Here is a 15,173-nt window from a genome sequence, read left to right as displayed (position 1 = left end):
AACACCAGAGTACACCAGAATAAAATATTAAAATGCTTAAAACAAAATAATCTAACAGTTTGTTACACTATCTGTCATGAATAACAGTGCATTAACAGATAGACAGTGCAGATGCATGTTTTACAAAACAGGTCGGGCAAGGCTTCCGATACAAAATTGCGAACATCGCAAAACATCAAAAAATTATGAAGTCCTTAAAACAAGCTAATCCAGCAATTCATTGCCGCCAATCATGTCTTATTGGCGTTGATAGTAAATGACCTTTCAATGGCCGTTGAAGTGCAAATGCATACTTTGTAAAGCAGGTCGGGCTTCAGCCTGTATCCATCAATGATGTTCTCCTTTTGTACCATGCCCGACGAATGTACACTGAGACAAAAAATACTACATTAAGATTGGCTGTTGGCATAGCTTCCCGGTTGTTGAGATTCAAAGTAATTTAAACAACCGTTTGAGATATATCCTCCTAAAATGATATGATATGATATGGCATTTATAACACGCCTGTACACAAGTGTTTCTAGGTGCAACAAGACAAGGAGGGGGAAACAAAGATCATGTATCACTCAGATCATGCAAGTGCCGGTAAGAGGGAAGGGGAGAAGTGCCAAGGGGGAGAGGAAGGGGAAGTGCAGTTAACTCACAAGTGAAGCCAGTGGGTGGCTCATAAGTGTAGAGAGAAGGGACTGTAGGGTGGCAGATGAAGACCCTTAAGTGCTCGGGATCCCGGAGGCAGTGCAAGGGCAACTGGTCATGCAGGAGCTTGGGCCGAGTTCAGAGAGTGACCAGGTGACCAGTGCGTGGAGCAGTTAGGTGCATCAGCAGGCGAGAGGACGAGAGAAAGCGGAAGCGAAAAGGAAGGTTTTAAGTTGCTACCTGAACCAGAGGTGGTTCTGCTCAAGTTTGAGAGAGGCTGGGTGGCTGTTCCAGAGGGAGGGCCCAGCCGGGAAGATAGATCTGCCCCCAACTGTCTGCTTGGAGAAGCGTCTGACCCTCAGAGAGTTGGAGTGGATGAGCGGAGAGCTCGAGAAGGAAGATGTTTTGGAAGAGAAAGCTGGAGGTAGAGCCGTTCCAGGCCCCAGAAAGCCTTGTGGACGAAGCAGAGGATCTTGAACTTGATCCTTGCAGCCATGGGGAGCCAGTGAAGAGATTTCAGAGCTGGAGAAATACGATCCCTGGGCTTGAAGCCAAGGTCAAATCTTACAGATCACCAAGTCTCTCGGAAGTAAGCAAGAAATTAAGGGTGGTCTCAATCGCAGCACCACAAATCAAACAGCATTTGCTCTGCGTCTTGTCCCAGTTGCAAGTGAGAGACCTTAACGAAAGTGAAAACAAGCAAAACCTGATATACAAGGTGCAAGCATAAGGAGGTGTTATCACATCCTGGTAGCCCTCATATCCCAAAGTCGTTTTGCATCTTAAATATTCCGGGCCACTAGCCAAGGCAGAGCACATTACACTAGCTGTAATTCTCCTATGCCTTAAGTAGGCCTTCTTGAGGATTTATTTAGCATTTGGGGGAGCAGTAAAGGACTGTCCCAGTACACCCTCAATCCCAGTGCATTGAGCCATTTTTTAAAATGCAGTAACCATGAAATTGAGAGCCCACCCCCTAAAGACATCACGTAGACTGAGCGTCCCACAATGTTGCCAGACAGGGGCTACCCCATACCTGTAGCCAATAAAACACTGGTCTCATTTTGACCTCTACCCCAACACAGCCCATGTCACATTCAGCCCTCACTGCTGCACTAGGAGTGCTTTGGGGCAGCAGCAATAAGACTCTTAAGAAACTTTCTACTACTGTGAGGAAAGCAGAGTTTATATAACCCCAGACTACGGACCCAAACAGGGCTGATACTTTTGCCTGCGCTTGATAAACCACCAAAGCGGCATGATTGCTCCTCCTCCATGCTCAAAGTAATACCTCTTCAAGGCTCTGCTAGTTTTTTCCAGAGTTGCTTTGGCTTTTTGGAGCTGGGGAGTATAACTGGCACTAGATGAAAATTGTACGCCTACTTAGTCATAATAATGCACCTGCTCCAGGACAGCACCACCCACAGAGATGTTCATGGGTCTGCTTTTCGCCTGCCTCAGGCAAAGGACCATTGACCTTGTCTTACTGACATTGATCTCAAGCCCAAGCCGGTCGCAGTTGCTCTGAAAGCAGGACAATGTTCAATGCAACCCTACAGGAGTAGTTGACAGCTATTGTCCATGGTTTAACCGAAGCGCAACATTTTGAATTCAAAATTGCCGAATGTGGCAATGGTGAATTTGAAATTTTTAGCTTGGGTCAAAAAACAATCCCTCACCCACTCCCCTACTTACCTGATGGTGGCACACCTCATTGTGTGCCGCCGACACATCCATCCTTCTGCGACACCGGTTCTCTTCACTTACGTGGTTGGGAACTGGCACTGCAGGGTTCTCTTTTCATTTTTCTTTTTTTCTTCTAACTTTATTCTTTCGGGAATGGGGGACACCCCTGCAACCTCCATTGACATTATAGTGAACAAGGGTGTGGGGGCACCCCCGTAACTCTCGCTCCCCTTGTTAACTATAATGGCGCTGAATGGGAGATTTCTTTGAAATGTTTGGCTGTACGTAATTTTCATACAGCAAAAATTCAAACAAATCTCCCAATTGTTTTTTTAAATAAATGTTTTTTTACACAGATACCGTTGACAGCAACACTGGTCGTCCGTAAAGAAGAAGGCTGGGACTCTGTCCGGCCCCAGCCAGAATTGATTTTAAGTAGCTTGTCAATAATTTACTGTGTATAAATACAAAATAGCAGGGGGGCCAGGACACATCCTTGGCGAACACCACTCGCCACTTCCAATGTTTCTGTGATGTCCCCCGCTAAAACTCCAGCGGATCACCACAGTGTTGTTGGAATAGAGGAACAGTATCAGGCTCAACAGGCTATCAGGAATACGTTTTGCCTGGAGTGCCTCCCACAGTGAATTTCTAGGGACGCTATCGAAAGCTGTATTTAGGTCTATGAACACTGCATACAATTTAGTTTTGTTGATTACTAGGTGCTTTTGAATGACTAAGTGCAACCTAAATCTCTGGTCGACAGTGCGCAATCCGACCTGATAACCCAATTGCGGGTAGCTCAATGGAGACTCCTCATCAACCCAGGTTTGCAGATGCCTCAATAGGAGCTTAGCCAAGATCTTTCTAGCTGCATCTAGGAGAGGGATAGGGAGAAAATTAGAAGGATCCGCCATATCCCACACTACAGGCTCACTTTTAAAACTATTAACATATTCTAGCATGATTACCCATTCGCCGTTCATGTGTGCCTGCTTCTTATCTCTTTTTAGATTTTTATAACCACTTCTCAGCCCCCAAAGATGTTCCCTATCCATATGTGCGTTAGTTTTTAGAAAGGCAGTTTATCTTTTGCTATTTTGCAGTCGCTGTAGAACCAGGGTTTGACTTTCTTGGCACCGTTTCATTTGCGGTTTTGAAGTTGTGACAAGGGGGTGAATACACTCAATAATTTCCCCAAATTCCCACAGGACATCTAAGTCTGTTCAATATCTCTAACCTAGCCTTTCAATATTCCCAACTATAGAAATGTAGCACCCTCCGGCTCTTTTGTCAGTGATATGTAAGTTTGCCAATGCTTCATTGACAGAGGTCATGTACCTGTAGACCTTAAACAAGCCTGGGTGACCCCTATTTTGAAATGAATTACAGGCCTTTCACTAATATTTCTTTTTTATTGAAAATCCTCGATAGGGTCGCGTATAGGCAGATTGCCCAACACTTGAACAATTTTTCTGGTGCTTAATCCTCCCCAATCCAGCTTTAGAGTCGGTTTTGGCACGGAAACAGCCTTACTGGAACTTAAATCAAGGCTACTGGAACGCATGGACAAGGGCCTCACCTCCATGCTTATGCTGTTGGATCTCTCGGCTGCTTTCTATCTGGTCGCTTTATTGGTCGCCAGGTTGGAGGCAGTAGCTAATTTCTCTCCAACAGCAGTTCGCTGGATTGCCTCCTTTCTTAATAAAAGACAAAGAAGAGTCTGCTCGGGGGAAGCAGAGGCCTCTCCTGTCCCTGTCGTTTTCGGTGTCCCGCAGGGGTCTTATATTTCCCCCTGCCTCTATAACATATAAATGGTGCCTTTCTTTTCTTTATTGGCCCAGGAGGACATTATGTTCACCAACTTCGCCGACGACACCCAATGTGTCGTCCCCGTGATGGGTACTCACTCGAGGGATGAGGCAGAACTGAACAGATTATATACAGTTATTGAGAGTTGGATGGTCGAGAACAATATAGCCTTGAATAAGGGCAAGACAGAACTCTTGATTGTAGGTTCACAGCCATCCCTCTCTAAATGAGGTCCCATTTATGAGAGTTTCCAACTCGGCGACATCAAATTCATTCCCATGAAGAAGGTTAAAAGCTAGGTGTAGTTCTCGACCAGCATCTCACTATGAAGGCTCATGTGGGGAGTATTGTGTCATCAGCTGTTTACTATATCAAAGGTTTAGCCCACCTTAGGCCCTTTATCACTGAGGCGAATGCCGAGATAATTGCCAGAGCAATCGTCGGAGCTAAAATGGATTATTGCTGCAGCCTCTTGGATGGCATTAGCAAACAGAGGGAAACAGACTTCAGGTCATCCAGAATGGGGCCATAAGGGTGGTGATGGGGTTTTCCTGTCGCAATCATGTGTCTGCCGCCAGAATAGGATTTCACTGGCTCCCGGTGGAGTCTCGGGTGCGCTATCGTATTTTAGTTATTACTTTTAAGTGCACTCAGGGCACCATGCCCAGCCACCTGCAACACATTTTAGTAGAAAATAAACCAAAGCAGATCTCTTAGAACAAGTAACCAGAAAGTCCTCTCGATCCCTAGATGTAGAACCGGAAAGGCTGAAAGGGGTGCTTTCTACATCTCTGTGCCCAAAGGTTGGAATGACCTTCCCTTAGATCTCAAGTGTCAGCCTAATCTGGCTTCCTTTAAAAAGAAACTGAAAACATGGCTATTTGAGTAACTTATGACACTTACCCCGTGCTCTTTAAGTTCTCCCCAGCTTTTCTGATCTCTTTTATTTTCCAAGGTTTGCGCTTTATAAATATTTAAAGTAAAGTAAAAGATTCTACTTAAATCATTTTTCTGGGTCATTTCACTGAGCGACAGGCGTGTCCTGTGACCCTGATATCAGGAGTGGGTGACAGGTTCGAAGGTGTTGGTTTATTAATACTTTTTAAAAGGAGCATAAGTGGTAGATGGTCACTTTCCAGGTGTTCCATCACTTTGAACCCTGCCACTAAATGCCAATTTCTTGCTAGGTCCAGGGCATGATCTATTCTCTAGCTTCTATTTGGGCAGTGGGAAGTGTTCCTAGTGGGCTGATCTGTGGGGAAACTGCGATTGCATGCCCTCAGCTCAAGTTTATAGAGAATACGGGCAGTTTCTAGGGCAGTGGCATATGCTCTTAGCAGGAGCCTAGCATCTATTTGGGAGCTACCCCAAGCTTCATCCTGATCATCCCACAAACCCTCTAGCTCTTTCAGCGGCTCCAATTGTGTATTGTAATCTCCCATAACAACAATTTCATATCTGTTCGTACCACCGTATTCTGGTTCAGATATGCATTCTTCCAACCTGGCAATGGAGCTGGAGTGTGTTCTGTCGTTGGGCCTGTTATATATGTTGTACAACAACATACTCCGGTCTCCCTGGCATACCAATTAGCAGTGGAGGGAAAATGGAAGAAAGGACGAACCTACTATGCCTTGTGAGTATTCAGAACGTTCAAGTGAATGAAGTGCAACCGGATTGAGCTTTCTCAAGTGATAGTCTGTAACAGGCTGTCTTTTCCCTTCTCTGATAACAAGGCTCCAATGGGAATACTGCAGTTGTTGCTTTTGCATGACTGGCTTTTGGGCATCTGGTTGGATCAATCCGGCAGGCAAGCAAAATGTGGGTGTTGATTCTGCTTCAACTAGTATCAGTCAGTCTACATCCCCCAAACTCTCAGAGACAAAGTGAATGCAACTGGTTCCGCCCCCGCCCCATGGCCTTCCTTTGATTTTAAGTCTTGCATGGTTTGAAGGCCCACAGTATTGTTGCTCAGGGATGGATTTGAAAGGACAGACCCCGCCAATGGAGGGGAGGCTCTGGTAGTGATGTTACATCCTTGTGTGGTATGAGCTCTAAACTCTATCGCCAGCAGCCCCTGTGGTAGCCGTTACTCATCAAGGGCAATCCGAATATAATCACTACCACTACCCAAGGCACTCAATCTTCTACAGTCCACTATGTCTTCCCTGATGATGGAGACACAGCCCCTCTTATGGCGGATCCAATGGATGACTGTTGGTGAGAGGCTCTTTGCATTCATATACCCCCTTACTAATCTTGGCACTTTGTTCGTAAAGAATTGACAGTTTTAGGGCCTGCTTGCCACATCTCTCCATGGCTCCTGAGTTTGCATACCATTGTGCGCATTACCCAGAATGGACGAGGGGCTCTGTATTAGCCTATAAGTTGTTTGCATTGCAAAAGGTGGTTTGTTGGTTGTGCTGGGCAAGATGAATCGAGAGCTAGGGCCCTTTTCCGCCTGTTTTCCTATTGCCTTCATAATCGGGGCTGCCCACGTGGGGCACTTTTCCAATTCACTTGTGCCTCTGCTAGAGTTTCTACTACAGTTGAACACTGGGGTCTCATTTGCAATACCCTGGGCGTGCTCCCTTGCCTGCTTATTTTCCTCAATCAGAACTGTCAAAGCAGAAATTCCTAGTACCCTGCTGAATGGCACCTGACCAATGTCGCCAGGGCTAGCTACATTACGTTCTTAAACCCAATCTCTAATGCAATATATTGCACTTTGCCGGGCCTAATACATGGAAACTGATACAATTATCTGATATTTAACACGGTGTTCAGTCATAATATCGAAAAAACAATGTCGAAAGACAATAATTTTGAAAAAATAATGTCGAAAAAAAATTGAATTCTTTATTTTTTTATTTATATATATTTTTGGGGGGTTTCGCGAGTAAAAAAAGGTAAAAGCAAAAAATAAATAAAAAAAGGGGGTTAGGGGTGAACCCCCCCTTTTCGAATTAAAAACGTAGTGAAAAAGAAATTCAATTTTTTTTTTTACATAATTTTTTTCGAAATTATGACTTTCGACATTTTTGTATTTGATATTATCACTATAAACCAGTTAACATAGTTTGACCCTTCTCATGGGTACTTGATGTTGTCATAGTCAAGTCAAACAACTTTATTCAACCAAAAATGACCATCAAAGTGCATCCTACAAAAACATTTCTAAAAATAAGAATACGGTTCTGGTACAGAGTTGCATAGAATCAACCGCAGAGAAGACTACAGGGCAGTACAAACAATCCACCCCCTCCAATGGAAACCCTAAGCAGATCTTTGGGTTCAAAATCAGGTCCCACCATCCCCTTGCCTCCTCCAACATCCATGGCGCCTCGGGCCTAAGGCAGTCAAATTAGCACCTGAAAGGAGGCTGCTGCTAGGAAAGGCCCCAGTCTTTATTATGGCAGATCTAACAGGGGCGACAGGGCTGAGAAAAGGGGGCATACTGATTGAAATCTCACTCTTCGATAACTTGCCTGCCCGTCCACAACCTCCCCAAACCCTGTGTGCTATACTATGGTCCCAAAAAGTCAATTAGATGCTGTCCAGGGAGTTTTTGCCCATGCTGGTAATTCTGCTGCACCCCGCCAAAGCCTCTCTACGTACAAACGGGCAGCCTCCAGTGGTTTTTACCCAGAATAGGCATTTGTTGAGTAAAGCGTCCCTTGGCTCTGGCTTGTCTACTGCCAGTTTGGGCACCCCCTGAAGAAAGACTATTGTATGATTGGGTTTTCCTGGTTCCGGCAACTTGAGTTGAACCCCCGACTTCCATGGACCCTGGGCTTTGGGTTCGGTACAGTCGTAGACCATGGGGGCAGAGGCCTGTGCCTGTAGTTGGTCAACGGCAGTCCCTTTGGGGGTGGACAAAACCAGGGGGACCTCTACAGGTAGACAATCTAGGGAACTTTCCAGGAGTGGGCACGTGTGCCCTTCGTCTGCTGGGGTGCTGATCATGGGCTCCTCCACTTGAACAGTTCCATCTCCCTTCCTTTGGGCCTCTAGCAAAGTGTATAACAGATCCTTGATGATGGCCAGTTCCGCCAGAACTTGGGTACACCCACACCCCCTATGCAAGGACGCTTCCTCGGTGGGTCGGTCAGAGGTCATGTTGGGCTCATGGTTATTCCCAGCAGGTGTATTGTTTTGGTTAATGACCTCGACCGACCGAAATGGGGACACGCCAAAGGGGGGGCTACCCCCTGAACTTGTAGATGAAGGTAAATCGCTCCACGAATTATTGTGGGAGTTTGAGGACGAATTGCCCCTTTGGGCAGTTTGGGCATTTAGTGCCAGTCTGTCCCCCGCAGCCAAAACAGATGAAATGGCAGTGTCCAGCCGGGGCCAGGAGGGTAAAACAACCAGACTCTGTGCGAGTAAGGCAGAGGGCTTTACCCTTGGACTATCCAGAAGATGACGGATCTCATTGAGCAGGAAGTGGGTATCCCCAAAATTTACGGGTGCTGTGGCCTCATGGGTGATTCCTGGTGCGCAATGTGTTGTCAAGGCAGCTAAGGGACCTGCTATCTGATTCCTCTTTAGCTGTCTGATTTTCCTCTTGGCGCCGGGAGGGGGGACCGGGCCGAGATCAGGTCCAAAAAACACAAGGGGTACAGGGGCTGGGGTCCCCCCAGTGTCTTGAGCAGGGTGGTCCGGCATAAGGGCCCAGAGAATCGACTCAAAAATGGGGCAGAAAAGGCGCCAGTAAGGAATTGTCACCTAGGTTACCTCCTTTACAGACAGCATACGGCAGCAGCTTCCATACGGTGAGCAGCGGCTTCAAGCTCCAACCTCCCACTGTTCAGAGTTGGAGTGACATCACTGCAGGCAAACAAGGAGTGCAACGCTTCCCCTCTGCGGCCCGCGAACGCCCCTGCGGGACGCAAACACCCCGCGCCCTTTCCCCGCGGGCTTCACCAGTGCATAGGTAAGGTTTGCTGTCATAAAGACATTGAATTGTCCTTCTAGGAGAGGGATGAGTAACATTAGATGTCTAGTCAGCCTGTGAGTTGACACAATGTGTTTCGGTTCTATTAGCATGATAGTCAGTTCTAAGACATTCTGTTAAGATTTCTCAGTGGGCCTTCATCAGGACGAGAGATTCATTTTTGCTGTTGCAAATCAACATGATGAATCCCGTTATCCCTAAGAATGGAGAACTTGATTTTTCGTGGAGTGTTTAGGGCAAATGTCTTAATTCGTTTTTTTTTTTATTTTTTAAATCAATACAGAATGCTGTGCTCTTCCACTTTTAAGGGACTTATTCATGAAGATCTTTTCTTTTGGAGAGTCTTGTTAATGCTTTTCGATTAAAGACAATCCACTTATTCTGCTAGGCAATCCAGTATTCACTGAGCTGAACTCAGTGCAGCTCAGTAACGACAAACCTTAAAGGCCACCAGAGTGAATATTGGACCAATTTATTTGTCTTTTCTTGATCTTGATGAACACATTGGAATCACGGTACCATTTAAGTAGTTCACAAAAGGTCTCAGTTAATGGAGCATACAACTTATTTGCAGATACAAAGTACCTTCCTGTGTTACCTCCATTTCAGGATTTTACCTAAAAAAGCTCAACGTCCCATGGTGCTTATAGAGATACTGTGATTTACGTCTCCAACTTCTGAAGAGCCCCAAGGTTGGTCATCTGAACTGGGTGCAGAATGGGTAGAGGCCCCACTGTTACTGTGGAATTAGGTTCAGTGTGAGATAACAAATTGGCCTTAACTTGCATTGAACCGGGGCAACATGACAGTGTGTAACTGCACCTTGCAAAGCAACATCCAAAGGGCATGTTGAGGGCATACAAATTGCGCTTCTTTCAAGAACATCATGTTCTTATGATTGGCTAATGCTTCCAGGGAATGTTTTGCTACTTTCAGATGATGGCAGACATGTTTAAACCCATGCTAGATGTCTAGATATACTTACTCATAAATAGCAGCCAGAATGAGCTTTCTCAAGTGATAGTCTGTAAGAGGCTGTCTTTTCCCTTCTCTGATAACAAGGCTCCAATGGCACTACTGCAGTTTTTGCTTTTGCATGACTGGCTTGTGGGCATCTGGTTGGGTCATAACGGCAGGCAAGAAAAATGTTTTCTTGAGGGCATAAAGGGTTTCCTGCTTGGTAGCCTTTCACAGGACTAGTAGACTTACGTGTCAGATGGTTCAGAGGTGGGGCCATTCAAGAGATGTTTTTTAATGAATTGCAGGTAGAAGCTGGCAAATCATAGACCCTGCTGAGGTTCTGTGAGTTGGCTGAGTCTAGGCCTTCAAAGACTGATTGATCCATTGTCACCCACTTCGGAGTGATAGGAAAGGCAAATAAATTCCATCTGCTTTGAATGGAAGTATCTTTTCTCCAGCTTGTAGAACAAATGATTTTTTAAACAGTGCAGTACCTCCTGTACATGTTCAAGATGGTCAAGTCTATCTATTGCGGGATAAGTTAAGTATGTTGTCTTAGTCCGCACCAACGTACACACCACACAGATTGTTAAACACTTTGCTAATAAAGTTCTCAATGTGGAGGGGGCATTAGAGAGACCAAAAGGTATGGCAGTGTACTCAAAATGACCACACTTATTGAATGACATCTTGTGTCTTACCGAATTACACACAGTGTCCCACACCTTCTAAAGCAAAAGGGGCTCCCAAGAGCAAGACATGTTTTCACCACACATCATTTTCAAAATTATTTTCTAAGATTATTTTATTGCTAGTTACTTCATGAGTTAGCTTTGTGGGACAGAAGCAACTGAGATATTAAGGTCACAGTAATCATATTTCAGATATCCAGATGGTAACCTGTTTAATGTTATCTCCTTGCTGGTGGTCTTATGTAACCTTATCTCTCAAAGTTGTGTGCTATACCACCTCTGAAAAACCCAGAAAATCAAGTTATCTAGTAGCATGGTAATGAAAAGTGACTATGTGTCCTGGTCAATAGACCCGTACACAAGGCCACTAATAGATGACCTGCACAAAAAACCACTGAGCCAAATTAATCAGTCAAGTGACAGCATCCCATGCCTAGCAGCAGACAAAGCTTTATGGTGCATGTACCAGTTGGAGTGATATTTATTGCTAAAATTCATGATTGAAGTGGAAGTGGAAAATGTCAGTGTTTAAGGATATATTTCATAGGAAAACTAGGGTCCATGGTAAGCATCCTCATCCTTATTGACCACGCTGCCAACTTTGATACAGTCAATTATAATATCGTTCTGACTGACTGCGCCCTCCTACGTTGCATCATATTCACCACATAACTACTAATTGCCCTCTCCAGGCCATTTCCATGAGCACAGAAGGCGGGCGAGGTGTTTACATCTCTGCTGTGCTTTCCTCCTCCGGCATGTCGGAGTACTTCATTTTACAACTGCATGAGGTGTAAAATTAATAGATTCCTGTGGAAATCCATCTCAAACTAGCAACTGCTAAAGAGCAGCGGAATTGCATAGTAACCCCCAAAAAAAAGTAAACATTGCCTGCAAAATGTAATTTGCCGGGGGCATTTACCTTTTTACGAAACGGAAAGTAATACTGAAGACTAAAGGTGTTTCCGCCTGGTTTTACTGTTGGGTTTTGCACTTCGCAATGTAAATATTGAAAAATAGTATTCTGCGGACCCAAAAGCACAATTAAGTGCTCACATTGGGGGTCACCTGCATGCAATTTGCATTTGTTTGAAAATTACCACCATGCTGGCCTGAAACCATTCCTATTTGTAGGGCAAGCAGGGATGCAGGGGGGAAATGGTATGCCTGCTCTCTAACCCCAGTACGGCTGCAAAAAACTGAAAATCCTCAGTGTAAAACAAGCATTGGCAATGCCAACAGTTTAGGTTTTTGTGTAGGCATGGGAAAGGCACGGCAACGCCACTTGCTCGGCACAGCCATAGTGGCGTTAACTGGCTATTGATGGTAGGAGGTTCAGAATGGTGTGAATGCCTGGACATCTAATAGCAGTGCCTGGCAAATGCCTAACACTGGGTGGGAATGGCCATAGGGATTAACATGGCCCTGGGCAGTCAGGAGGTGGGAAAATAACCAAACAACACTGACAAGCTTTGATTCCTCCTCACATGCTATTTCTCCCCATCTGTATTCGAATGCAATCGTTTTGGCTTATAGAAGGCACTAAAGCGACATCCAACAGCCCAAAGTTTACATTTATTAAGGTAGGTGTAACTCTTATGCCCGTCTTTAGCAAGTTTCTTTTACAGTCTGGCAGACTCGGAAATGAGCCCCTATGCCTCATGCCCATCACATACACCATATATTTTTATATTTTTAGTTATCTACTGAAATGTTTGTTACCTGCTTTCCAGTTCACCAGCGCCAGTGGAGCTCCATCTGACCACTGCCAACCAGTGGCTTCATTTAGATTATTTATACCTATCCAAACTAAAACGTCAATGCTGCTTACACGTCCTGAAATTTAAAAAAAGGAAAATAAAAACAGATACTTTAAAAAATAAGTGCATAAGCCTCCTTGATGTACTGCTGTCATTGCAGCAAGAACAATACATAAATATCAAATGGGGTGTGCAAAGAAGGATTTCAAAATTAATTTGATTAGGTACATGGCTGAGGTCGTGTCATACTTAAGATATTATGCACATTTTGTGTCCAAATGCAAACACAGAACATTAGCATTACTCTAATGAGGTCTCGGATTCATTGTTTTATTCTTGGTATAAGCTTATTTTTTTCCAGATGTACTTTTAGATTCTGATACTGTCACTTTTCTAGTTCTCCATTTTAGTTTTACATTTTGAGTTTATGAATTAGAACGTTTTGGGTGCATGTAACATATGATTATATGGTTTTAACGTGAATGGCCCAAGAAATGTGTGTGAACGTTATACATGGTCTCTGCCTTTGCTGCGATTTCATGGAGAGCAGATGTTAACTTCAGAAATGAAGCTATACTTAGCTTGACACACCAAACACTTGACATTTCATTGCATCATTTAGCAAAGTAATTGCATAATCATATGTATTAACACACAGAGGTGTCCTACTCACGGCTGATGTATGTTTGTTCTGATAAATCATTGATACTTAAAAGGTCTCCTCCCTGTTCTTGGCATGAAGCGCGTGCTTTACTCCAGGACACCATAGAAACGAGATTGAACTGGTAGCAGGCTTTCCCGTCAATGTCAGACTTCTCCCAAAAGCCGCTGCAGCCACTGCCTGCAACAAAAACACACTGGAGCACATCAAGTCATACTGCTCATCAAGGACATGGTGCAAGCATTTGTTGCATGATCTATCAGGTGTGCACAATATTTATTTCCATTATGAAGAATTCGGGTTAAGTTCGAAAGGGGGCATTTTGTACATTGCACAAAGGAAACCACCAATTTGCACTTGGTCCACCCCATGCAATTCTCATCATTTAACACTTTTCTTTACCACTCTAGTGGATTGGTCATTTACCCTATAAATGTTTCTCTTCACTGCCATATGAAGCATTACTTTTATATATATGCTTCTACCATGCTTGTTCATTGCACAGGTTGCGGATTGGACTGGACATGTGGGTCCAGAGAAGTGGCGTACCAGAAGAACGACTCAGACCAGAAGACATATTCGGGTGACACTGCTTTTATTTAACTTAAAGAAAATGCCTTGCTGACCCTACTTATAATGGGGAAGTTCCCCACCTAACAAACTAAATTAAGGGTGCTCATCAATTTAAGTCAAAATAATAAAGCTTGTCCTCTGTCCAAATCCTAAATTATAAACTGGCCCTACCACTTATAAAAAATAACCAAAAAGGGAAAGTGGGCAATAAAGGTTGCACCAGTGTTCTTTACTCTGCCGTCTCCAAGTGGTTTCAGAAATCTCTCCTAGTGTCAAGTTTCTCTATCAGGAGATAGCTTTTCTGGAGTTTTTCAGTTCATCCCCATCTTGTCAGAGTTCAACAATTGTAGGAAAATGGGTTTTTCTTCAGATCCGACTACCCTAAATTCTCAAGTTCCAAAGAAAGTCAATCCTCAAAAAGATCATAGATGAAGGGCTGTTTCCTTTATCTGTCCCACCAACTACGTGGGTCTCCCCCCCACAAAAGTCCAGTCTTGTTTGTTTGATTCTGCTTTCCACTTGGGCTGATTCTTACTTTGCTTTACAGAGCCCTCCTGGCTCCCTTGACTCTCTTGTTACCAGCTTCCCACTCATTCCTTAGGGATATGCATATCTGCTCCAGGTTATCTTTCCACTAGTAGCTGTGTGGGGCTTTTTCCAACGTTTGGGTTTTCAGGGTTCCCGTAACCACTCATATATGTACCTGGTTTCCTTTCTGGTTGCCCCTCTGAGTTTAATACTCTTTGTTATGTCTACCCTTGACTCGGTTTGGTCTCTGTGCCCCCCTCGACTGACAGGAACCTGCGTACCTTCTCCAAAGCAGGTCCTGCTCCTGTGAGGTGGCTCCGGTCCACTGACACTGGCGTTCTCTGTGTCTCCTCTCTGGTACGCCAGCAGGAGTGTTTCTCCGTCTCTACCTCCTTCTGGGTCATTCTCTGCTCTACACCCGGCTCCGCTCGACAGCACGGCTCCACCTCCCAATGAAGTTGGTACGTCAGAGGCTCGCCTCTGCGTACCGTCTCTCCTCCATTCAATTCAGTAAGTCATTTTATCCTTGTTATCAGATAAGAAAGGGATGTGTTTGATTGTCCAGCCCCTTGAAAGACCAGCATTGCCTTGAGCCAACTGTTTAACTGTATTTCCTACATTATTTGTAGTTCCACAGCTGGCAGACCGATCCACTTCTGGTATTCCCATGTATGCAGACATAGTCTCAGAAAAAGGGCATTCCTTACTGGAATGACAGTGCTTGTCACCTGGTGGGGAGTCACACACAGTGAAGTCCCGCTTTCCCAAACCACTAGGGAGGGTTTCGCATAGCCTGCTCACCTCCCTAGTCTTAAAGGGGATGGCTTCCCCCTGGAAGAAGGGACAAAATGTCCAAATTCTTCCCACAGTTTTGTGGGCTCCCATGCATGCTTTAGTATTGCTCTCTT

General features: G+C 44.7%; 1 protein-coding gene across 2 annotated transcripts in view; it reads right to left on the bottom strand.

The window, feature by feature from the left end:
• The window catches only part of PLA2R1 (phospholipase A2 receptor 1), a 1,951,179-nt gene that overhangs the window by 1,694,119 nt on the left and 241,887 nt on the right, over positions 1-15,173 (bottom strand). Inside the window, exons 4-5 of one of the 2 annotated variants that reach the window (XM_069616351.1) lie at positions 13,177-13,344; positions 12,466-12,579 (exon numbers count right to left, since the gene is read on the bottom strand). In XM_069616351.1, the coding sequence (XP_069472452.1) occupies positions 12,466-12,579; positions 13,177-13,344 (282 nt within the window). The remainder of the gene's footprint in view (positions 1-12,465; positions 12,580-13,176; positions 13,345-15,173) is intronic. The other variant, XM_069616352.1, reaches the window with a different exon arrangement.

Source organism: Ambystoma mexicanum, chromosome 9 (genome assembly GCF_040938575.1).
Source record: "Ambystoma mexicanum isolate Mex_15411 chromosome 9, UKY_AmexF1_1, whole genome shotgun sequence".
In the NCBI taxonomy this organism is placed as follows: Eukaryota; Metazoa; Chordata; class Amphibia; order Caudata; family Ambystomatidae; genus Ambystoma; species Ambystoma mexicanum.
This window is presented reverse-complemented; position numbering and strand designations above follow the sequence as displayed.